Source organism: Pinus tabuliformis, chromosome 3_1 (assembly GCF_031772625.1).
Source record: "Pinus tabuliformis cultivar Carrire ecotype Pingquan chromosome 3_1, CPIR1, whole genome shotgun sequence".
Taxonomy (NCBI): domain Eukaryota; kingdom Viridiplantae; phylum Streptophyta; class Pinopsida; order Pinales; family Pinaceae; genus Pinus; species Pinus tabuliformis.
The window spans coordinates 502,677,571-502,702,244 of record NC_142301.1 but is presented as its reverse complement, the minus strand read 5'-3'; the positions used below and the strand labels follow the sequence as shown (position 1 = coordinate 502,702,244).

Below are 24,674 nucleotides of genomic sequence, written 5' to 3'. Positions count from 1 at the left end.
AGGGGCTACGCCATCTCCAGCATCAAGGACAAAGGGGTACGTGTAGCAACCCAACTCCTGGCCAGCAAAGTTATGAGGAAATGTTGCGTCGATGAGGTACTGGCATCGGTGGTCACACTGGCCGAGTAGTGCGTGGAGGGGTCTAGTTCAACTGGGCTAAATTCCTTTACAAGGAATTTTTTACAAACTGTTGTGAAGCCCAGGAGTAGGGTAAAACCTTCCACTATGCATGGTTGTTGTTATCCATCATGCTCATAGCAGGGGAACTACCAGAAGACAGTCAATTCCCCAACATTGACAGAGACTTACCAGAGGCTGTGAAGTACGCTTCGCTCTGGGCCACAAAGGACGCAAAACGGATTTGCGACACCAAAATTTTCTGGGTGCTCATGGAGATGAGCATCTGGATGTGGATCAATCGAAGGTCGCGCCTGTCACCTACGATGTACAATAGTCTGTAGAGTTTTTCATACTTCAAAGATGATATGCACAACATTTATATCAGGGCACAAAAGGATCCAACGAAGCAGTGGACGAAGCTACCGTTTGTAGCCACTGATGACGTGATTTTTACTGCCTTGGAGACATGGCCTCCTAAATGGCACACCCCAGATCTGGCAGAAATATAGAAGGCGGCATCACAGAAGAAAAGGCGAAAGAAAAAAGCAGCAGCTGAGGTAGGGGCAGCATGAGTAGCGACACAGATAGTCATGGAGCAAAAGAAGGCTGTAGAAGCAACAACAGTAGCACAGGGAGCAAAAGTAGTAACAACACAGGAAGATGAGGGCCAAGAAACATCCTCGCAAGGGCAGGAGGCAGAGGAAACAGAAACAACAGAAGGGAGCACGGACCCAGGGGCTGCATCCACATAGTTAAAGCACCCACACATCGCAGAAAGAGTAGGACCAAGGAGAAAGGTTAAGGCCTCGAAGTTGGCCATTGACCCGATCACCTTAACCGAAGGTGATCTCCATGACATCGGCGAAACGGTCCGCAATGTCACCAATGAAGCACTTCAGGAGTTTATTCAGGAGCATTAGACTGTGTTGGGGGCCCTCATAGCACAGTTGCAGGAGTGACAGGTGCAGCCCCCTCAGGAAGGTACCTTGTCAAGCCATGTTGCAGCAGGAACTTCAGTAGTAAAGTAGATGTTGTGCGCAAGGATGGTAAACACAATAGTGTTGTTGAAGGGAGCTCTAGTGTCGTCAAATGCGATGGATCGATTGTCGATTAGCATGATGGAAGGCCTTGGCCTTAATCTAGTTGTCCTTCCCTAGGAAACGTTGTATCTACTATAGGATGGGATAACGACAGAGCTGTGAACCAGGGAGAGCCGCGCGATCCAAGTTCTTAGTGAGCAAAAGATAAACATAGAACAGCTCATCTTGCAGCATGACGAATTAGTGTCGCAAAATCAACATTTGGTGCAGAGTGTAGATGATGCTTGCCGATGCGTCCCGGAACTAGCCATCGGGATCTACCGGTAGAAGTGCAGATCCACAGTTTGGCAACCAGATTCCGCGAGGCTAGGGAAGAGACGACAAAGGTGCAGCCGAAGCTGAATCTCCAAATAGTTGAGTTGTCGTTCAAGGCGCAGCCTTCCACTCCACCGGAAATCAGAGAACAACGTGCTAACGCTATTGCAGCAGGGTTGGAAGAAATTGGAGGTGCAGTGTGCAACTGTACCGGCATGTTGGAACGGGCAATTGAGGTCCTCACAACTTTGCAGGAGGACCCCAATATCCAATTCCTAGAGACAGAGGTGCGGGAACTCCAACAATAGTACGACAGTGTCAGAGGAACTACATAGTCCTCACTCAGTGGCTTGCGAGGATGCAACAAGCTAGGGCATTAAAGGAGCAGGTGGGCGCGGTGTGCCATAAGGAAGCAGTTCTCAAAGCATGCGTTCAGCCATGGATTGACGAGGCCTTCACGATCATGGAAAATATTGAAGGAAAGTTCGCACACATATAGGGGATGCATGTGCAGATGCAGGACAGCACACCGGGCACAAATGTCTCAGAAGAACAAATGCAACAAGTTCAGCAAGCAGCAGGTCAATGCGCTACAGACATTAGTACTATTCGAGAACTGTTGGAGGGACTCGACACCAAGATCGTTACGCCAACAGAGTGACTCGAGGGCGAGTCACGATGTTTGTGTTGGGGGCCTGTTGGGAATGGAATCTCCCCATAGCATGTTTTAGTCTCAAAGCCCAAGTTTTGAGTTGATATTGTTATAAAGCTCCGTGAATTGCGGGCGTGAAATGTATGTTAGAGTCATAGGGTTGTCCGCCCTAAGTTTTGAATGTAATGTCGGCCTACCCATGGTCCGCAGACCTTGGGATTGTATAAATAGAGTGAGGCTCTATGTTGTAAAGAGATCTAATAGGATGGAATAGAGAATAGGCATGAATGGTCTTAGAGGTTAAGTCGAAGTATGAAATGTGTCTTGTATCATAGGGTAGGAAAAGGCTCTATAGCTGAGTGCGTAGAGGCCTAGTAGAGTCTGCAGCTGAGTGCATTCGGACCCTTACAACTAAGTGCGCAGGGCAGAATAGAGTCTGTAATCGAAGGAAGAGAATAATAAAGAGAAGTTTTATCTGAATTTCATGTATCTATTCTTGAGTTATTACATGTTTGATATCAATTGCTAATGTACTATTTATTTACTGTGCACACTTGTATGAATGATTTATATTGCTAAGTATACTTTACACATGCAAGTAAGCTAAGTTAATCAACTAATATCGGGTTACTAGTAAGGACTTGGGTAATAACACTGTTCGGGCCCCAAGTAGGGCTGCACGAAGGCATCATCACAAAATGTGAGGTACGGGTAAGTGCGCATAGCAACGTGCGCGCAGGATCGAACCATGAACCACTTGAAACCATCAAACATCTCTAGGGTGCAGAAACCTGGTTCTAGCACCCTCCCATACTACTTTGGGTGAGACCTCAGTCCTCGCTCCATGGACTGATGTCAAAAGGGCCAGTAGTACTGGGATTTCTTTGGCTAAATCAACTTTGAACTTGGGTCAGACCCCAACAATCCAACATGTCTATTAAATGATAATAATATTATGGATCATCCACACCTTTGTTGATGGGAGTGTCATTTGTTGCAACCAATGTCATGGTAAAACATATTTTTGGTGGGTTTACCTAAACATCGGCTCTGGGTCATTTAAAGGTAAATGGTACATTTTAAGTTTGTTAATATCTCACTTGATAACACATGAGTGGTAAATTTGGATATGATGATCTCGAGAGGCACACATAAGAAAACCCTTCTCCATTTTTTTTGGAGTTTTGAATATTATTGTTGCTCGGTAAAAGGGATTGTCTTTTATTTTTTTGTGGGTTTACTTCATGTTGATTGCTAGGTCTAGTGAAAATGTTGGTTCAATGATTATGATGTACCATGGGATCCACTTTTTTTCCAAAGTGTCATTTCATGCAAACATTGGTGGGATTAAGGTTCTACTTGTTGCGTATGCATGAGAATTTCTTGTCGTTCATTTGTAGGATGTTTGACTTTTAGTGTGTGTCCATCTCACTTGTTAACACATGAGTTGTAATTTTTCCCAAGATCATCATAGAAGGCTTTAAAAAACAAACCCCTCTCCACTCTACTTAAATTTTTAGATTTCGTTGGGTCATTTTAAGGGGGCTTGCATTCCAATGTTTTCTTGTACTTTCATTTTTTTAAGCAAACGAATCGATAACTAGGTTAGGATCGTACTCATGTAACACGAGTTCAATTTCGATTGCTACCACTAAACCTCTAGGGCCTACAACATGTCATCCTCTCCATAGACTAGATTACCTCCGAGGGATTTAAACATTAGATCAATGATGTTGAGGCTCCATAAACAATTAAATCATAATAAATGGAGGTTAAAGGGTGGAACAAGTAACAATTTAGTAATATGCTAGAAGATAATAACAAACTTGAGAAAAGAGTGGAGGAAATATAGCAACATGTGATATTATTTGATAGATTATAAATCCAAATCAAGGCCAAATCAAAAACCCTACAAGAAATAGAGGAGAGAAGAAATCAAGAAGAGATGTTATGGAGACAAAAGGCTTGGATCCACTGGCTTCAAGAGGGGTAAAGGAATACAACCTTTTTTCATAGGTCAATGTTATAGCATAGGAAACACAACCAGATCTCCTCAATTTTAGACCCAGATGGGAGGAAACTAGAGACCCATAAGGAGATAATGCAAGATCTTGTTCGGTTCTACCAGAATATCTTGACTAGAGCTAACGGTGACATAATCAAGGTGATTCATGATATATCTAGGCATATTCCCAGGCTAATTACAATGGAGCAGAATAAATTTCTACTAAGGAAGTTTGAGTATGAGGAGGTGGAAGCAACAACCATGGCTATGCCCCAAAAAAATTCTCTAGGACCAGATGGATTCACCGTAGAGTTTTTCCAAGCATGTTGGCCCATTATTAGGGAGGAGGTGTGGTAAGCAGTTGAGGATTCTAAACATTCCATAACTATCTTCAAAGCCTTGGATACAACCTTCCATACCTTAGTAAACAAGAATGGGAAAGTAGAATATCCCAATGGTTATATAAACACTTCATTATGCAATGTGATCTATAAGTTAATTACTAAGATAATAACTAATAGACTCAATCCATTCCTCCCAAACTAATATCTCCAAAATATACAAGATTTGTATAAGGAAGCAACACAATAGATGGTATTATGGTATCTCATGAAGCAATTCATTCTCTGAAGATAACTAAGAATCGGGTATGATGATCAAAATTTATTTATCAAAAGCATATGACGAGCTAAAATAAAATTGTTTGTGTAGCATATTCCATGCCTTTGTATTCACAGAAGAATGGATTACATGGATCTATAGTCTCATTTCCTCGACTTCTTTCTTGGTTTTGGTAAATGGGTCTCCTTTTTCCCCTTTCACATCAACTCATGGGATTAGGAAATGGGAACCCTTGTCTCCATGCATGTTCATCTTGGTTGTTGAGGGTTTGGGAAGAATGTTTAAGACAACAACATCTAAAAAATGGCTCTCTAGTTTGTGGTTGTATAGAAAGGAATTCCCCTTGACCCACCAACAATTTTTCGATGATACAATGGGTATGGGTAAACCTACTATGTCGGAAGATCACTCCTACAACAATATTATAAATATGTTTGCAACATATTTAGGTATAGAAAAAAGTAAAATAAAATCACAGGTATTCTTTTTCAATATGCCATTAATGACCCAATGTCATGTGGCACATGTTTTAAGGATTTAGATAAGTAAGCTCTCATCTAAATATTTAGGAGATCCCTTAACAGATATCGCTCTTCAATGGAGCCTATAGGAAGAGTTCATCTCTAAATTCCAAAATAAACTGGCTAGTTAGACTTTTTGCTCCTTAAATATGGATGGGAGGCTAGTTTTGCTAAAGGTGGTTCTCCAATCCATCCCAATATATATGTGTTCAACTATGATGGCTCCATCATTTATCTTGCAGGAACTCTAAAGAATACAAAGGTCATTCTTATGGGGAGGATCTAGATTAGAAAGGGAGTGATCACTTGTTTCTTGGGACAAATTATGTAGATAAAAACTCAAAGGTGGATTGGGGTTACATGACCCATCAATTTTGGAAACAATATTTGGTGCAAATATCTAGTGGAGATGGTTATAGGGGGGAAGGATCTCTATAAAAGGATTTTGAAAAGTAATTATGCCCCTCATAATCCTCCAAAAAAACTAATAAGGTTGAATACCACTACCCCTGGGTCATTAATACAAAACATGGTAAGAAAAGGTTGGATTTGATTCAAAAGAACTAATTTTAGGAGATAAAAAATGGATGGATTGCATTATTCTAAAATGATTCCTAGCAACAACTACCAAAACTAGGGGAACAAGCTGATATGGAGTGATTAAAACAAAAAATGATATCCTCGAGGAGAGTAGTGATGACTAATTATTGGAGGGAAGGGTAGCCAAACCATAATTGGCATCAATGGATTATGCTAGATAACTGGCACCCTAAGCTAGATAGGTTTGTGTGGCAGCAATTTTGGAGTAATTTATAAAAATAAAGGATTATTGTATCTAACTTGGAGGACATACTCTAGTGGGGTATAAATCTAGAGGCATCTTCTCAATGAGTGAATATTTTCAATTGGAAGCAAGATATCAAAATATACAAAGGGAGGAAGTTTGCGTAAAAATCTAGAAACAAAAGGTATGAAAAAAATTCCATTTTCCCTTGGCTCTTCCTTTTTAACAAACCACTAACATGGGAGAATATTAAAAAGAGAAACTACCAAGGAACCTCTAGATGTTAATTATGTTTAATAAATTTAGAAGACCTGGATCATTTGATTAACTACTACATTTTCTTTGTGGGACTATGAAATAAATTATCAGATCACTTTCTAATAATGAGCAAAGATCCAATGAGCATATATAATACCATAATCAGATGGGGACACCAAGGTTTCTTTAATATTGTCCTCAATCAGATTTGGATCTTGTTGCCTAGATTCATATTATGGGGAATCTAGAAGGGGTGCAACAGAGGAATTTTTGAAGGGAAATATACCTCCATAGATTCCGCTAGGTATTCCACAGTTAAGAAAATTAAGGAATAAATTTTGTATCTAGCTTAGCTAGCTTAGGATTTGCAGACATTCGATCATGAAGTAAAGATTTTAAAGAAATAGTTCCCCTCTCTACCTAAGGGGATCCAACCCTCTCCTCCCCCCTTTGGTTAGGCTTCTATTCCTACTGACGAGAAACCTACCCCACCTCAGTTCCTAAAGCTAAATTTTGCTAGTACAGCAAAAGGAAATTAGAAACCTATAAGATACAAAGGGATAATCTATAATCATGGAGGCCTTCATGTGTTTATTTACTCTTCAATGATTAGTATTAATAGCAGTAATTTTTTACAACTAATGGGTCTTTATATGGGGTTCAAACATGCTTAGGTACATGGATTTTCCAAGATTTTTGTGAAAGAATAATCTCAATTTATTATTAATATGGCCCAGAAACTCCAAAATGGATCCTACATTCATAAGGTGTGATTAAGCTAGAGGTTGGAGTTCCTTCTGAAATAGGTTTCCCCACTCATTTCTCATATTCCAACTCTATTCCTTGGCCATGTTAAAATAAATAGGAACAAAATAGATGATCTCCTAGCAAAATATGGATGTTAGGAATCCTCTCAATAGGTAGCTTCACAAAGGGATATTTTACTAGATTCACCTTTGAAGAGGCCTTGCTGGAATCTAGTTAAAAAATACTACACAACCCCGAATGGAATATTAATGTGGTAGGGCGGGGGGGGTGAGGGGGGCGCAGCTGTGGTTAGGGGATGCCACCACCCCATCTGGAAAATATGATGAGGGATGTGGCATCTATACTGTCGAGTTTTATGTTATCGATCCACACCTTCAATGGAGAATGTGTGATTATGTTCAACTAAAAAACACTAAACATCAATGCTAAATTAAGTGTTAATAGGCTTTTTTTTTAATCCTTTTCATTGCAATGAACTTCATACTAAGTTGGTAGGATTGGAGATATGATTACATTCATATTTCACTTAGAATCAAACGCTTATATGAATGGTTGTATAAGTCACTTATATGCATGGTTCTATTAGTTTTTCAAATATATAGATCACTACCACCTATATTTTCCTTGATATATGACTGTAAAGAAGGAGGGCACGGTTTGTGGTTTTCCCTTCCATTTATTTCTTTCAAATTTTATAGGATTCGTCCCTGAGGTCAAGATTCAATTTTTTTCTAATAAACTTTATGGAATTTGTTTTATGATTTACTTAAATATGTTTTGTCAAGTTTAAATTTTTAAGGTTTGATAATTGGTTTTAAGTTATTAAGATTTTTATTTTGAAATGATGGTACTTTCAAGTTAAATAGTTATATATTGTAATTTGTTTCATTGTATTTACTTAAATATGTTTTGTAAAAGTTTAAATTTTGATAAGTGACTTTAAGTTATTATGACGTTTAAATTTTCTAGAATTTGTTTCATTGTTTACTTAAACATGTTTTGCCAATTTTAAGTTTTTAAGCTTTTGATAATTGGTTTTAAGTTATTAAGATTTTTATTTTGAAAGGATGGCACTTTCAAGTTAAATAATCACATATTGTAATTTATTGTAATTTGTTTCATTGTATTTACTTAAACATGTTTTGTCAAACTTAAGTTTTGATAAGTGGTTTTAAGTTATCATAACTTTTATCTTTTATTTTCAAATGATGGTACTTTCAAGTTAAATAGTTACATATTTGATTTATGTCAAGTTAAAGAATATAATGATAATTATAAAGTCTAATAAGTCTGGTTTGTTATTGATAGTATTTCCAATTTATACTTGATGTCCAAGAATTCAAGTTTACATTACAAGGTAGTGAATTTTTAGGCACAAAGTTAAAAAGAAATGTGTATAATAAGATGTTATGTAATTGAGGAGATAAAAAAGAAAAAAAAAAGTCAATTAATCTTAATAAATAAGATAGCTAGAAAATTAACAGTTAATAGCTGGCTGGAAAATTAGCAATTAATAGGTGGAAAATTAGCAGTTGTTTGAGTTGATATATATTTTATTTTAATTATTTATTTTCTTAATTTTATTTATAATAAATAAATAATTTTCTTAATTTGTATTTTACTTAAGGTAGTTGATATTTTATTTTTATTATTATTTAATATTTTATTTTTAATAAACAAATAATTTTCTTTAATTTTATTATTAGTAGTATTTATATAATGATTAGTGTGAATCATTTTATTTTTAACCTTTATCATTTGCTCTTTAGCTTGTATTTATTTATTATTTTATTTAGGTTTTTCGCTCAAGGAAAATTTGAATAAGAGTTCCCTTGTTTCCATGATTTCACTAACTTCTATTTACCTAATTGAGTTGCATTGCTTCCACAATTTTACTAATTTTTAATTAACCAATTGCACTATGCTCCCTAAAATTTTAAATTTCAAAAATAATTACATAAAATAGCAAGAATAAACAAAATTTATTTACACAATTAAATTATGATAAAGTTTTCCACTATATAAAAAAAATTACATTACACAAACTAAACATTATTTTACTTGTGAAGATGAAAAATTGATACGACATAAACACTTAAATGAAAATAAAATATTAAAAACTAAACCTATGTAACTATTCTTTCCATGTTTAAAGAAAATGCAAAAAAAAATTGAGTAAACATTAAAATCAATAAAAAAAAACATAAATATATAATCCAACACAACACCTAAATCAATGATAAATTAGGAGCTATCCTAAATTCATCACAAATTCCTATTCCAATTAAATTAGGAACTATGCTAAATTCATCACAAATTCATATTCCAATTTAATACCAACTTTAGTAATAAGCATCACAAATTCATATTCCAATTTAATACCAACTTTAGTAATAAGTGATTATGTTAACTAAAAAACACTAAATAACAATGTTAAATTAAGTGTTAATAATTTTTTTTTTTAATCATTTTCATTGCAATGAACTTCATACTAAGTTTGGAGATATGATTAAATTCATGGAGATATGATTAAATTCATCTTTCACTTAGAATCAACCGCTTAATGCATGGTTCTATTAGTTTTTCAAATATATAGATTACTACCACTTATATTTTCCGTGATATATGATTGTAAAGGAGGTCTTTGTGGTTTTCCCTTCCATTATGTTAATATTCAATTTGTTTCTTTCAAATTTTATAGGATTCGTTTTTTATAAATTTTCTAGAATTTGTTTCATTATTTACTTAAATATGTTTTTGTCGAGTTTAAGTTTTGATAATTGTTTTTAAATTATTAAGATTTTTATCTTGAAATGAAGTACTTTCAAGTTAAATAGTTAATAGTTATACATTGTAATTTGTTTTAGTGTATTTATTTAAATATGTTTTGTCAAGTTTATGTTTTATGTTTTGATAAATAGTTTTAGATTATCATGACTTTTAAACTTTCTAAAATGTGTTTCATGGTTTACTTAAACATGTTTTGCCAAGTTTAAGTTTAAATATGTTTTATGTTTTGATAAATAGTTTTAGATTATCATGACTTCTGAACTTTCTAAAATGTGTTTCATGGTTTACTTAAACTTGGTTGGCCAAGTTTAAGTTTAAATTTTTAAGTTTTGATAATTAGTTTTAAGTTATTAAAATTTTTATTTTGAAATAATGGTACTTTCAAGTTAAACAGTCACATATTGTAATTTGTTTCATTGTATTTACTTAAATGTGTTTTGTCAAACTTAAGTTTTGTCAAACTTAAGTTTTTATAGATAGTTTTAAGTTATCATGACTTTTATTTTTATTTTCAAATGATGGTACTTTCAAGTTAAATAATTACAAATTTGATTTATGTCAAATTAAAGAATATAATGATCATTAGAAAGTCTTGATTTTTATTGATAGTATTTCCAATTTAGATTTGTAATATGAAATGTTTATACCTAATTTCCATGACTAATTGGATTGAGGATATGCATAAATTTAAATTTACATTACAAGATAATGAATTTTCAGGCACAAAGTTAAGAGGAAATGTGTATAATAAGATGTTATGTAATTGAGGCGATAGAAAAGAAAAAAGAAAAACGTCAATAAATATGAATAGATACCATTGCTGAAAAATTAGCAAATATTTGGAATATTAGTCATTAATAGCTGAAAAATTAACAGTGGTTAGATCCCTCTTTTTACTTTTTGAATTGATATATATTTTATTTTATTTTATTTATTTATTTTCTTAATTTGATTTATGAAAGATTTTTCAGCGTAAATCACGTGATATTTTATTTGTTGACGCGTTTCAAACCAACCAATACAATTCTTAATTTGATTTATAATAAACAATTAATAGTTGAAAAATGATATTTTATTTTTATTAATTTATTTATTATTTAGTATTTTATTTTTAATAAACAATTAATTTTTATTTTTATTATTATTTATAAACTTATTCATGTGAATCATATTTTTTACTCTTACCATTTGCTCTTTAGCTTTTATTTATTTATTATTTTATTTAAGTTTTTCACATGAGGGAAATTTAAATCTCAATTGCCTTATTTCCACAATTTCACTAATTTATAATTAATTATGATAAATTTTTCCACTTTATAACAAAATAATTAATTACATTACACAAACTAAACATTATTTTACTCCATTTTACTTGTGAAAATGCTCTTCGTATTTCTCTACCATATAAGTTTGAAAATATTAGGAAATAAAAGCTTTTAGTTTCACATTACTCTTAAAGTCCCAATTGTAAGGTCCTCGAGTTCTAAGCGATTGGAAGACTACCGCAAATGTAGGGGGTAACAAAATAACAAAATAATTAATTACATTTTCCACTTTATAACAAAATAATTAATTACATTACACAAACTAAACCTTATTTTGCTCCATTTTACTTGTTAAAATGCTCTTCGTATTTCTCTACCATATAAGTTTGAAAATATTAGGAAATAAAAGCTTTTAGTTTCACATTACTCTTAGAGTCCCAATGGTTTCAAACAAAGCGTCTGAAGTTCGTATGACATGGACCCATCGCCAAAACATAAACATGGATCACGCTTCGCTAGCTAACAATTATATTTATTAAGAAATAAATTTAAAAAAAATGTTAACACTGGTTATCAATAAAATTTTAAAAACAACTCTAATGTGAGATTAAAAAAATTAAAAATAATTGTTATTATTATTATTTAAAAGAAACAAAATTTTATAAACAACCATAATGTGAGATTTAAAAAAATAAAAATAATGATTATTATTATTATTTAAAGAAAATATTTAATAGTTAATAAATATATTTAATAATATTTAAATTTTTAAGATAAATTATACATTTTTTCTAAACGTTTGGGTTTTAAACAAAATTTTACTTATCATCTAAAATAAATAAAACAATTTTTTTAAATAAATATCCAATATATTTTTAATAATATATATTTTAAATACACAATCATTTTAATATTTATACATTTATTTAATATATTTTTATTTAAAACTAATACTAGAAATATTTTAAGATTATTTACGAAAATACTACATTTCTAGGTGTTATACATGTTCAGAAACTTATAAAAGCATCTGTAAACACAATCAACTATCATTTTGACTATATTACTTCTTCACCACGTTCCAGTCAACCCCTTGTGCGAACTTATCTTCCCACTTTCGAAATGCTGGCACTGCTATCGCTCCATTCCATTCCTTTGGGTTCACTGGAATCACCAGATAAATACATCGGACCGGCCGACAAGTCCTCACTTACAATATCAATTTCCTCTGGACCACAAATCGAAGCTTTATCCTCATGCTTCACAGCGTTTTTAAGCTCTTCCACTACTTCACTTACGCTCGGCCTGCACGACGGTTCAGCCTGAACACATCTCATCGCTAATTTGACTACAAGATTGACAGACTTCATCTCGTAATCTCGACGCAGTCTTTTGTCTACGATTTCTGTTATTTTGGCAGGATTTTCATCCATCTCCAGTACGTACGGAGTCACCTGTATATGCAAATAATTATGGTAAATCCCTAAGGAAAGATGTAAATAATTATTATAAATCTCTAAGCAAAGACGCAGTGCAAATTATCCCTGTTAAAGATTGATATTTTGAATAGATTATTTACCCATCGAATAATGTTTACTTCCTCTGTAGGTAATTTTACATCTACCGGTTGTCTACCGCATATGATCTCCAGTAAAACCACTCCAAAACTATACACGTCACTTTTTTCCGTCAACATTTGAGTGACGAAATACCTGTGACAGCCGTGCCCACAAAAACACGTAAAAACCAAAACGAAAAGAAATTGCTGCTCCCCTTAACAATCAATTAAATTCCATTAAAAAAAAATATTGCAAAGGAAAAAGAAAGTTAATACTCTGGATCCACGTATCCGAACGTTCCTTTCACTGCGGTGGTAACGTGCGTGGCCCCTTCATCAATTGTCATCTTTGAAAGACCGAAATCTGCCAGTTTTCCATTCAAGTTGCTGTCTAATAGGATATTCGCGGTCTTGACGTCCCTGTGAATTATCTTTGCTGTGGAACCCACATGCAGGTATTCCAATCCTTCAAATACAGTTCGCAGGTAGAACACATGAGATATATTATATTTACCCTGGAAATGTACTTCTATTTTACTGTAATCGGTACATGAAACAACCAGTGTTACGCGGCATCTCAAGTGAAATAACCGGTATTCAGATTAGAAGAGAAAGAGCTACCTTGGGCTGCATCTAAAGTTATTTTGAGCCTTGTTTTCCAATTTAGTTTGGAATGTTCTGCTCTAGGTCCTGGAAAAGCAAATAATAGCCAATTGCGTGTTGGATACCATAGTTATTTTATAAACTCAAACGAAGATACCTCGGAGCAATATAATTTATTTACCATAAAGGTGGTCCCTTAGCGACCCTCCAGGCATGTGCTCGTAAATAAGCATAACTTCTCTGGATTCGTTGCAGTAACCCAGTAAAGATACCAAATTCCTATGATTGATTCTAGAAAGAAGATCAACCTGTTCATTAAGTGAAGAATTTGGCATGAATTTTAGGGTCCCAAACTATATGTGATAAGACATTCTAAGAAGGTATCGAAATTGAATAGTACTACATGGTTAAAGAAACACCTCAGAATTACCTCATTCAAGAACTCTTTCACTCCTTGTCGGGAGAAGGATGACAGCACTTTTACCGCTATATCTTTCCCTTCTGCCAATTTACCAAAGAACACCGATCCGAATCCTCCTCGTCCGATTTCATTACTAAAGGTTTTTGTGGCAGCCATCAGCTCATCCAGAGTGAAGGCACGGCACTTTGTTGGATTTGGTACCGCAATCTTTGAGTAGTCTGCAATGTATTCATGGAAGCAAATGTTAATAATAATTCTCAACTAGTTTCAATTATGGGGTGCAGTCCCACTGTGAATCACATTCTAATATTGATATTATTTCATGAATCATTCATAATATTGATCGTAATTCGCGACCTTTGCACAAGAAAGGTTTTGGTTCCTTTTCCACCCCTTTTCTTCTGAATTTTTTGCGGTACACAAGAGTACCCACGATCAACGCTAAAACGATGATTAGAATTCCGCTGAGTGATGTTCCAAGGACAACCTTCAATTTCATTTTATTCTTTCTTGAATTCCGTAGAATGCATTCCCCCTTACGCATGCATAGGTAGGGGTTTCCAGAATAACTGCGTCATAACAAAGAAATGGACTTTACACGAGAGTCCTGTAAGCTTAACAAGAATTTGAACTCGAGTTTGTACTGGCATTTTAGTAATAGACAATATGAAAGAAAATTGTAAACCTCAAAACACTAGAAGGGGATTTGTGTCTAAACATAAGGAATACAAATTACTTGAGTTTCAATGCACGATTGAGGAGTTGCACCGGAATTACTCCACTAAAATTGTTATTATCTATGTACCTGCGACAATAAAAATGTTTTCGACATTTAAAAAAAGGAAAAACATTTCGGTACAAAATTGACCAATTAATTCCTTTCAACTTTGAACAAAAATTGGGAAAATAATGGATAAAGAGAGGGAGACGCACAACTCCTTAAGGTTTTTAAGTTCAGACAGCCAGTCTGGAACATTACCGCTAAGGTTATTGTTTTGTAAATATCTGCATAATAACGAGAAGTAAGTTTTCGTTTTGTGCAAATGCATAGACTAGCTAAGATTATAATTTGACTAAATGAAAATTTATTGTTGAAGGAACTTACAGTCTCTCCAACATGGTTAAAGTGGAGAAATTTGGCAATGGTCCCATCAAATGGTTATTGTGAAGTGATCTGCTAATTTCAACACCAATGAGTAAATACTGCACAGATAATATTCAAAGTAAAACCCCAAAAGAAGTTAATTGAATTCTACTTACACATTAACTAATGCTGTCAATTGTCGACAGATCGCGCGCGCTCCTCTCTGCGGCTAGGTCAAGCAGCGCTCTGAACCGACGCCGCCATGGGAGCTCCTGGGGGCGGAGAGGCTTCTCCCCCCCGCCAACCTCTTCAGCAGACGCATTCCGGAAACTGCTGTCTCAGAAAGGAAGGAAACGAACCCCGCCTGAGGTCCCAACATTTATCAAAAAACTCGAAGAAATACCTGAGATTGATCTGCCAGAAGAACAGCCGATCAAAATTGCTCTCGCCTTGGCCGACAGAGGACTGGTGGGGCAATTTATGGGTAGATGGCCTACAGCAAAATCAACAGACGAATGGGTCCAACGAAATTGGAGGCCCTTACTTTCAAACAGTGTGATCAGTTACCCTGTCGGTAGAGGTTTCTTCATTTTCGAATTCACTACCAAGGAGGATAGGGATCTGGTGTTCATAAACGGTCCGTATTTCATGGGGAATCAAGGCCTCTTCCTGAACAAATGGACCCCAGACTTCGACCCCTCAGTCGATGTTCCAAAAGAGGTTCCTGTTTGGGTCCGGCTCCCAAATCTGCCAATACACTGCTGGAGCTATCAATCCCTTCAAAAAATCGGAAACGGGCTGGGTCGATTCATAGACAAAGCTGATAACAGAGGGCAATACACCTGCGCAAGAATCTGCGTGGAAGTCGACTTGGAAGCTGGTTTGCCGGAAGCTGTTAAGCTATCAGTTGGAGATTGGCATCACTACCAGAAACTGGACTATGAGCAACTGCCATTTAAGTGCAGAATCTGTCATGAGCATGGCCACTTCCAACGAAACTGCCCTAAAGCACCATCAAAAGACAAGGTGGAAGAAGAAGGATGGAAAGAGATAAAAAAAGGCAAAGCAGTCTCAAAGTCTATTGATCATACAAAATCTGGAACAATGAGGGAAACCCAGCCCATCTCTCAGACCAACCCAATCACAAAAGAAGGCACCCCATCAGGTGAAAAGGCGCTTGTAACAGAGAGTCACGAAGAAACGGAAGATCAACCGAGCAATTTGAAAAAAAACGAAGAAAGCCCAACCGCTCCCCCACCTACTGCAGATCAAAGGAGAGACGAAGGAGCTGAGGAACATATTAGCCTAGCTTCTGAATCGGGTGAAGAGTCAGAAGAAAGAGACACCGAATCAGATGGCTCTCAAATCACCCCTAGGGGCCGGAAGTCTAAGAAGAAACAGAGAGAGGAGAAAACCTATCTGGACGTCCTGCAAGGATCCCAGAAAACCCTCAAAGGAATGATGAACACAAGATCCGGACGAAAGCAGAGCAAGGCTCCAAAAGGAGCCACCTCCTTCCAAACCAGTAAATAATGAAGTACGTCTCCTGGAACTGCAGAGGGTTAGGCAGCAAACTGAAAGAAGAAGCCCTAAAAGATATTGTCAGGATCCATTCGCCTGAAATCCTTCTTATCCAGGAGACAAAGATGGAGGATAAAATTCTCCTCCAAACTAGTAAGACATTTTGGCGTAAAGGTCCCGGAAGTGCAGTAAGTGCCAAGGGCGCCTCTGGCGGACTTGCCTCCTTTTGGGACAGCTCCAAATATGAGCTGATTCAAGAAGAAAACTGTTCCCACTGGATCTTCACTCAGCTCCTTCACAAAGACTCTGGTCAGCAAGTAAGTATGTTCAATATTTACGCTCCGGTCCTTCCAACGGAAAAAAAACTTTGCTGGAACTCGATTCAGTCCTTTTTATTATTGCATAGTCTAGAAAATATCATTATTGCAGGTGACCTGAATGTCACTCTAGCCACTGACGAGAAAAAGGGAGGTTCTCCAGTAAGGGACCCAGCTAGAGAATGGGTGGAAGACATTATGTTAGACTGGGATCTTGAAGATATCAAGCCCACTACAGGAAAATTCACCTGGTCTAACAAAAGACTAGGGCCTAATCATATAGCCGCTCGTCTGGACAGATTCCTTGTTCAATCCTCTTTTCTTACCTGTGGTCTCTCAGCCTCCTCTAAAATCCTTCCAAATTGCACATCTGATCATAAACCTATTAGCCTCGAGCTCTCCCTTGATGGAAACCTTGGGCCAATACCCTTTAGATTTAGTCCTATGTGGATCCAGCATGAAGGGTTTCATGAAATGGTTGCAGAAGCTTGGAATAGGCAGATTTTGGGGTCCCCATTCTATGTATGGGAAGAAAAGCTGAGGGGCCTCAAAAGAAGACTCAAGGAGTGGGCCAAAACTCTGAAAACACCCGCTGCCAAGAGAAAAGAATCCTTAGAAAACCTTGCTGCCCACCAAACTGCAATGGAGAATTCTGTTGCTTCTCACAGCCTGATGCAAAGAGAAATCGAACTGCAAAAAATTCTCCACAGAGCCAGCAGAGATGAAGAGGAATATTGGAGGCAAAAATCCAGAAATCTATGGTTACAAGCCGGCGACAAAAATACCAGTTTCTTCCATAAGCAAACCGAAGCCCGCAAGCAATTTAAAACTATTTCAGAAATTCGGTCCCAAGATACCATGATCAAAGATCCTGAAGGCATCAAAAGAGCGGCCTTCATCTACTTCAAAGAGCTGTTCACGGCCCCAGATAATCCTCCGCTAGACCCCCAAGCTCATCCCTTCGATCTAATCCCTCATTGTGTTCAAGACTCTGTTAACTCTATGCTTACCGCTCCGATCAGCATGGAGGAGCTCAAGAAGGCATTGGACTGCATGGAGCCGGATAAAGCTCCTGGGCCAGACGGGTTCAATGCCAGATTTTATCAGACATGCTGGCCTATAATTAACAAAGATCTTCTAAGAATGGTCAGGAAATCACAATCCTGTATCAAAATTGGAGGCAGCACCAACTCGGCCTTCCTAGCCCTGATTCCGAAGGAGAAAGGAGCCACTGACTTTGGCAGATTCCGGCCTATTTCACTATGCAATACAAGCTACAAGCTGATCACCAAATTAATAGCCAATCGTCTCAAGAACGTGCTGCCGGATATCATACCGGAAAATCAAGGTGGCTTCATCAAAGGGAGAAAGATTCTGGACAATATTGTGCTGGTGCAAGAAGCAGTTCATTCAAGTTGCCAGCGAAAAGAGAAAGGAATGGTGATAAAGCTCGATCTGGCTAACGCCTTTGACAGGGTGAGACATGATTTCCTCTATGCTGTTATGGAGAAACTGGGCTTCTCTTCAACCTTCATCAGTTGGGTGAAAGCCTGCATTGTTGTCCCTTGGATAGCGCCGCTAGTTAATGGCCGTTCAACCAAGTTCTTCAATGCCTCAAGGGGTTTAAGACAAGGTTGCCCGCTCTCCCCGCTTCTCTACGCCATTCAAGCCTCGGTGCTCAGTTTTCAACTAAACTGCTGTCAACAAATTCAATCTCTGCCTGGACTCAGAATGGTTCCCAACATTAAAGATATAAACCATGCCCAATTCGCCGATGATACCCTTCTGCTAGGAGGAGCGAGCAAAAATTCTGCAAGATCCTTTAAGAAGGAGCTGGATATCTACAAGGAGGTCTCAGGCAGCAAGATAAACTATCTAAAGAGCACCATATACAGCTGGAACTGCTCGGCCAAGGATCTAGCTGATATAGCTAGGCTTCTAGAAATGAAAGGAATTCAGACCTGGGAGTTTTTCAAATACCTAGGGATCCCAATCTTCAAATCCATTCCTAAAGTGGCCCACTGGATGCCAATGCTAGACAAAATAAAACTCAGAATCCAAGCTTGGGGAGCCACCTGGCTGAACAATGCGGGGAAAATTATCCTGATGAAATCAGTGCTCACAAGTATGCCGCTATACCATAACTCCATTCTGCTTGCTCCCAAAACTTTCCTCAGTAAATTGGACAGTCTGCTGAGAAGATTTCTCTGGGAAGGGGGGAAAAACAATGAAAAAAGACTTCACTTAGTCAGATGGGATACTGTCAAAAAGCCAACTCTGGAAGGAGGCCTTCACTTAAGAGATCCGGGAGCCCAGAATCTCTCCCTGGGCTCCAAAATTCTATGGAGCATTGTTGATGGGAAGACTAGCTGGAGCAAGAAAGTGTTGTGGAAAAAATATTTCAAAGGACAGCGGCTGAGATGCTTGGACCAGCCTCCAAAAACCCGGAAAGGCTCTCCGATCTTCAAACTTTGCCTATCAGCTTTGGAGCACTTCAGTCATAATCTTTACTGGATTCCAGGTAATGGGAAAAATATCAGAATTTGGGATGACCCTATCCTTGGTGATCAGTCATTAAACCAGGTTGAAGGTCTGACAAACATTAAAATATGGCTACAATCAAACAATCTGAACACCCTGTGGGACATCTCAACATGGACGGAGGATGCTGGAAGACGGTGGGCTAGTTGGAATTTGGGAGAGGTCCCCCATCAGCTGCAGGTTGAAGCCAAGATTCTGCTCGACAAGCTTCAAGGGAAATCTCCAATTAAAGCATCAGCCAAAGACAAAAGAGGGTGGGGCTCCCTCTCAGGCAATTATACAGTTGCTGAAGGTTACAAAAGCAGGACTGCGATTCCTAATGTTCCCCCTGATCCAGCTCAATGGAGATTCATCTGGGCCTTTCCCTCGCTGCCCAAAATCGATTTCTTCTTCTGGACGCTAGCTCACAACAGCATTCTAACTAGAGATACCTTGAGAAAACGTGGAATGGAAGGACCTTCCAGATGTCCACTGTGTATGTCCGAGGAAGAATCCGCTAATCACCTGTTATTGCTATGCCCCTTTGCCCGTGAAGTTTGGAGGGGAGTCCTGAGAACAGGGGATGACAAAGTCGAGATCCCTGGTAATATTAACACCCTGCTTCACAACTGGGCCTCTTTAACTCCGTTTGATCTCTCAAAAAAAAGCCTCCTCAAAACAGCTTGGATGTGGACACCTAAATTTACTTGCTGGAAGCTGTGGTTGGAGAGGAACAATAGAACTTTCAGGGATGAGAAATGTACACCGGGCAAAATCATAACTAAAATCCAAGCTTTACTGGGAGAAACTCTGGACACCAAACAGGCAATAAAAAATGAAGCTGATCTGAACAGCGAGGAGGAGCTATGGCTCAAAGAACTGGTTCCACACTATGACACCAAGCCCCTGTCCCTTGCAATCCCCCATGCGAATTGGGAAATCCGCCTGGAAGAACAGATGTTTATTAAATGGCGCTCTGTCCTGGAGGAACATTGCCTCTTCTTCGATGGGGCCTCTAAGGGCAACCCAGGGGCTGCGGGAGGAGGTGGGGTTATTCTGAAACCGGATGGTTCCACTGAGCTCCGATTTCAATGGGGACTGGGCATTGAATCCAATAACAGAGCTGAGGCTTTGGCGTTGTGGCAAGGGCTCAATCTAGCTCTCAAAAGGAACATCTTGAAGCTGTCAGTCTTTGGAGACTCTAGGCTAATCATTCAAGCGCTGAATCTCAACACAATCCCCTCTCAGATCCTCTTAGCCTCCATTTTCAAGAAAATCAGACTTATTCTTCCCCTGTTCCAGAAAATAAATTTCTTTCACATTCTGAGGCATTTGAATGATCAAGCGGACCTGGAAGCCAACTTGGGCTCCACCCGAGACAGAAGATCTTTGTTAATCAATTTCGTCGAGGAAGACTGCATCATTCCTTAACCCACTGTATTCGATTTGCCTCCATTTTTCGCCTAGCTACCTATTTCAGTGGTCTCATTCTATCCAGAAAGCCTGCACCTATCCAGAAAGCAAAGACCGGGTAACAGGGTATTAATTTGACTGAAGTTGGTCTCTCAGATTTCATGTCCTCCACCCAGCAACGAAATTTAGGAAGAAGGCTCCATGTTAGATCATACGGATGGATTTCTGCTAGGATTTGCGCCCTCCTGCCGAGGCCCAGGATCGGTCTTAGAAGAGACATGCCGACTCCATGATTAAGGAACAGGGATGCAGAGGACCGAAAGGAAGAAGGCCCAAGGAAAGGTTAACGCGGACTCTGCAATCATGAAGGACAGCCATCATGCCTGAGCAAGACCAATTAGAGCTGGGCGCAACGCAACTCAGTCATCTGGCAATCCGAGGATGGATCTCACCTGGATCTGGTTCATTAGAGAAATACGCTCCTGTGCATTAGCATTGTCAATTCAGAATCTGATGTAATGTTCAAGCACGCGGCAGCTGGTTTGCCGCCCTAATTCCAATAACCGTTACAGTCTCAAAAAAACTAATGCTGTCAATTGTCCAATATGTTTCGGCACCGATCCGGTAAGATTCCTTCCTGACAAATCGCTGGAAACAAGAGGAGTATGTGAGCTCTAACAATCTCACCTATAAGCGGCTTTGTCACTTTTATAATTTAAGCTGTAAACAAATCCAAGAATTAAACTTACATTTCCGATATTCTAATGAGGGCAGAGCTCCTATCACACCCAATTCCTTTCCACTGGATCAAATAGCAAGGATCGGAAATCCAATCTTTTATGTTGAAACTCCTTTTGATACCGGCGAGAGCTTCAACTGCAATTTGGGAGCTACTTGGTGAGACATTCAATAATAATAGCAATAATTTGAGGATGAAAAGTTTGGTGAGGGAACTTACTATCTTGTAAATAAGTCACCGGTTGCGTATCAACTAGGATGTAATACTCAAAGGCGTTGATTATCGGACCAAGGGTTGACTTAGGAGCCTTCACTAAATTAAATTGGATGTCTGTTGTATCGGATATAAAGGGTAGCTCTATGGCAGAATAATTTCGCACCATAGTAATGGTTTCAGACCGTTTTTTACCATTTATTATGATGTAAAAAGATCTCGATTCAGACACATTTAACCGCTCGATCTCTGCAAAATACAACAGAAGTAATGATTTGGTTCCTTGCACGAATGATCGTTCAGAGAATCCAAAGTAGGGTTGCGAGCTGTTTACAACCCACGCCTTTTGCATGACAGCAACTGGAGGAAAGTCCTTGGTATTCTTTGTTGAAATTGGCACTTTAGAACTTACAGGCTGTACAATTTTTTTAGTCTCAGCACTTAAAATTCCATCGGATGTCCAGATGCGGTCGAAGTTGTCAAGAGGATACCTGCTTAATTTACCATACAAAGCTATTCAATTCAATGATTAAATAAAAAATATCACAAGAACTATGTAACAAATCTCAAGGCTCAAAGTTCAAACTCCTTGTACTACGTGTTTTCATTCTCAACACTCCATTGTTACAGAGAGAGTTTTAAAGAGCTAATTTTACAATATTGCAATAAAGATCATTACGCTGAGATTTCGTAGATATTTAAATGTTCAAAATGTTCACCTTGCCATTGAATTTCTACCCACTGCTCTTCTCGTCCCAAGCAACATCGTTCCTGGCCTAGCCTCTGCATACATGCCTTTTTTGAGAGTCCTCAACTCGATCGAACTGATAAAGGGATCATCACTCTCAGAGGTTCTGATCAAGCAAACACACACAACTGTGCCTGAACTAGCCAAGATTATTTCATAAGAATATCCATTTGTATTTATGACTGTTACGTTTAGCGCAGTCACCATATCCAGCGTCTCGACAGAGAATGAGAAGCTTGGCAATTTTTGGAATCCACTGTAATTTCCAACGACGAAGGAGAGTCTTAACAGGTAAGGCGTATTAGGGGCAATAGGCAACTGATAGCAAGTCTTGTTGAGAGGCTTTGGAAATAATCGTAGGCTTTGCAAGTAATATGGTAAGGCTCCATTGGCTGCGTATATAGTCCTACCGGCCTCTATGTAATTAGCGTCAGTGACCCATGTTATATTGTTTTGGGAGGTGTAATTTGTTCTCCCTCCGCAATCGATGCTCAGAAATCCTGCCACACCAGAAAAAATAGATCAATGAAACAATATATCTTATGCCAAATATGAAAACAAGATGATTGAGCAGAATGCAACAAAAGTCGTTTTATTAAATTCATTAATAATTAACTCATGAGTTGCAGTGGGGGATTAGTTAGCACCAAGTTTCAAATTCAAACTTCAGAGAAAGGATTGAAAATGAGTTGAAATTAAAACTATTGAAATAATAATAAATAAAGTGTTGAATCACCTGGTTGAGCACTAATCACCACGAATAAACACAAGAGCATGCTGACTGGTGCTATCCGAACGCCCCATTTTCCATAACGAATTGTATCCATCATTCCACTCATTATTGAAAAATCTCTCCGGAGTAGCAGTAGCTTTAGATGGGAAGCACAGAATTCAGAATTATTCAGAGACGATGTTGAGAGGGTCACTTAGATATGCTTTCCTGATCACCCTTCCTCCCCCGTCCCTGAACACTGTTGGTTGAATTCGTGTACGTGGACAATAAAGTCAATATTTTTCCTCGATTTCTTTTCTCAGTACTCTATGAGTCACAAGTGTACGCAACAAACTACGACCCAAATGGTATCTTATTGTACGTGGACAATAAAGTCAATTATGGGTAATAAAGTGATTTGTTTTCCGAATAACTTTTCCTTGTGAGAGCTCTATGTGTCATGTCCAACTTATCTGATGTGAATAATGGACTACCAATGGTATAAACCAATAACTTTCCTTTGTGAGAGCTCTTTGTGTAATATCTACGCCATCTGGTGTGAATAATAAATTATCAATGGTATCTTAGTGATTGGAATTTGAAATCCAATTTATTATTGAACTTTGAAGTTTATGATCTTTTATTTATAACCCTTTTTCAATTATATCTTTTGGAAAATAAAATTTATTCATTGGAATAACCTTTTCCCTCAATGTAACTTATGTCTTGTCTCTTGTGAACAATAAATTATAGAACGATGTAAATCGGATCTAAGAAAGATGGCTTGTATCCTTTGTGTGATAACGAAAACCCACTATCTTTTCCTTATCCCTACTTTTTATGTGATAATGATTGCCGATTTCAATTGGTTCTTTTTGTGTCTTTGTTATATCTTTGTGAAACATATAGCAATCATGGGCTTGGATTACTTGGCCTGCAGAAATGATAAATAAATTGCTTTCCTATAGTTTGAGATCTAGAATTTATTTTCGATAACCTTTTAATTTCAAAACTATCTAAAATTTTAATGGTTTCGATTTCAATGATGTGTGTATTTGGATTTGGAATGTAAAGGGTAACGATGAGACGATTGGTAGAGGGTTAAGTTGTGCATCAAGTTGTGAGCTTTGGTTTCATTTAATATGTTGTGTCTTCTTTTCTTTGCCTTGAACCTCACTTCAAACATTTTCTTCTATGCATATAAGCATTAATATATTTACTTAGTAAATTATTGCTTAGGATATTTCAAATAAAATGGTAATGTCTTCTCAAGCTTTCAAGAATAGATGATGAAGCATTCTAATTGTGATTGCTTAGGATATTTCAAATAAAATGGTAATGTCTTCTCAAGCTTTCAAGAATAGATGATGAAGCATTCTAATTGTGAGGCGAAGTAATTTTATTATTGATTAATTGTCATGCGAAGTAATTTTATTATTGATTTTTACTTTTCACGATGAGGAGACCATATAAATAGTGTACAACGCTAAATATTTTCACTTTGACTTTAATTGAGTAATGTGTTGTTTTATATAACTATAAAATTTATTTATTCAAAAATCATGAGAAATTAGTCAGTTACGACTACCTCTCATGGAAATGGTCATACGTTTGAATGACTTACTTAACGCAGTTGAATCCCAAAAAATGATATCTAATATAATGCACTGCGTAAATCCCCCATAC

General features: G+C 37.4%; 1 protein-coding gene across 1 annotated transcript; it reads right to left on the bottom strand.

Moving 5' to 3' along the window:
- Window positions 1–12,172: 12,172 nt before the first annotated feature.
- On the bottom strand, window positions 12,173–23,181 carry LOC149188008 (putative LRR receptor-like serine/threonine-protein kinase At5g48740). The gene is made up of 17 exons (XM_089409850.1): window positions 23,013–23,181; window positions 22,248–22,776; window positions 21,535–22,019; window positions 21,326–21,452; window positions 21,147–21,224; window positions 15,124–15,298; window positions 14,982–15,034; window positions 14,827–14,895; window positions 14,655–14,726; window positions 14,458–14,526; window positions 14,079–14,290; window positions 13,731–13,939; window positions 13,482–13,608; window positions 13,319–13,387; window positions 12,974–13,163; window positions 12,719–12,851; window positions 12,173–12,593 (listed from the first exon to the last, which is right to left on the bottom strand). The coding sequence occupies exons 1-17, from the start codon at window positions 23,113–23,115 to the stop codon at window positions 12,243–12,245; spliced, it is 3,051 nt and encodes a 1,016-aa protein (XP_089265976.1). The 5' UTR covers window positions 23,116–23,181; the 3' UTR covers window positions 12,173–12,242.
- Between the last annotated feature and the right edge of the window lie 1,493 nt (window positions 23,182–24,674).

What these genes read in the sequence shown, in the direction of transcription:
- LOC149188008 (XM_089409850.1), bottom strand. Translation starts at nt 23,115, where the DNA reads ATGAGTGGAATGATGGATACAATTCGTTATGGAAAATGGGGCGTTCGG. An exon ending in CTCATTAGAATATCGGAAAT is followed by an intron (nt 21,225 to 21,325) that starts GTAAGTTTAATT and finishes TCTTGTTTCCAG; the next exon opens with CGATTTGTCAGGAAGGAATC. An exon ending in GCATTAGTTTTTTTGAGACT is followed by an intron (nt 15,299 to 21,146) that starts GTAACGGTTATT and finishes ATTTTGCTGTAG; the next exon opens with GCCATCTACCCATAAATTGC.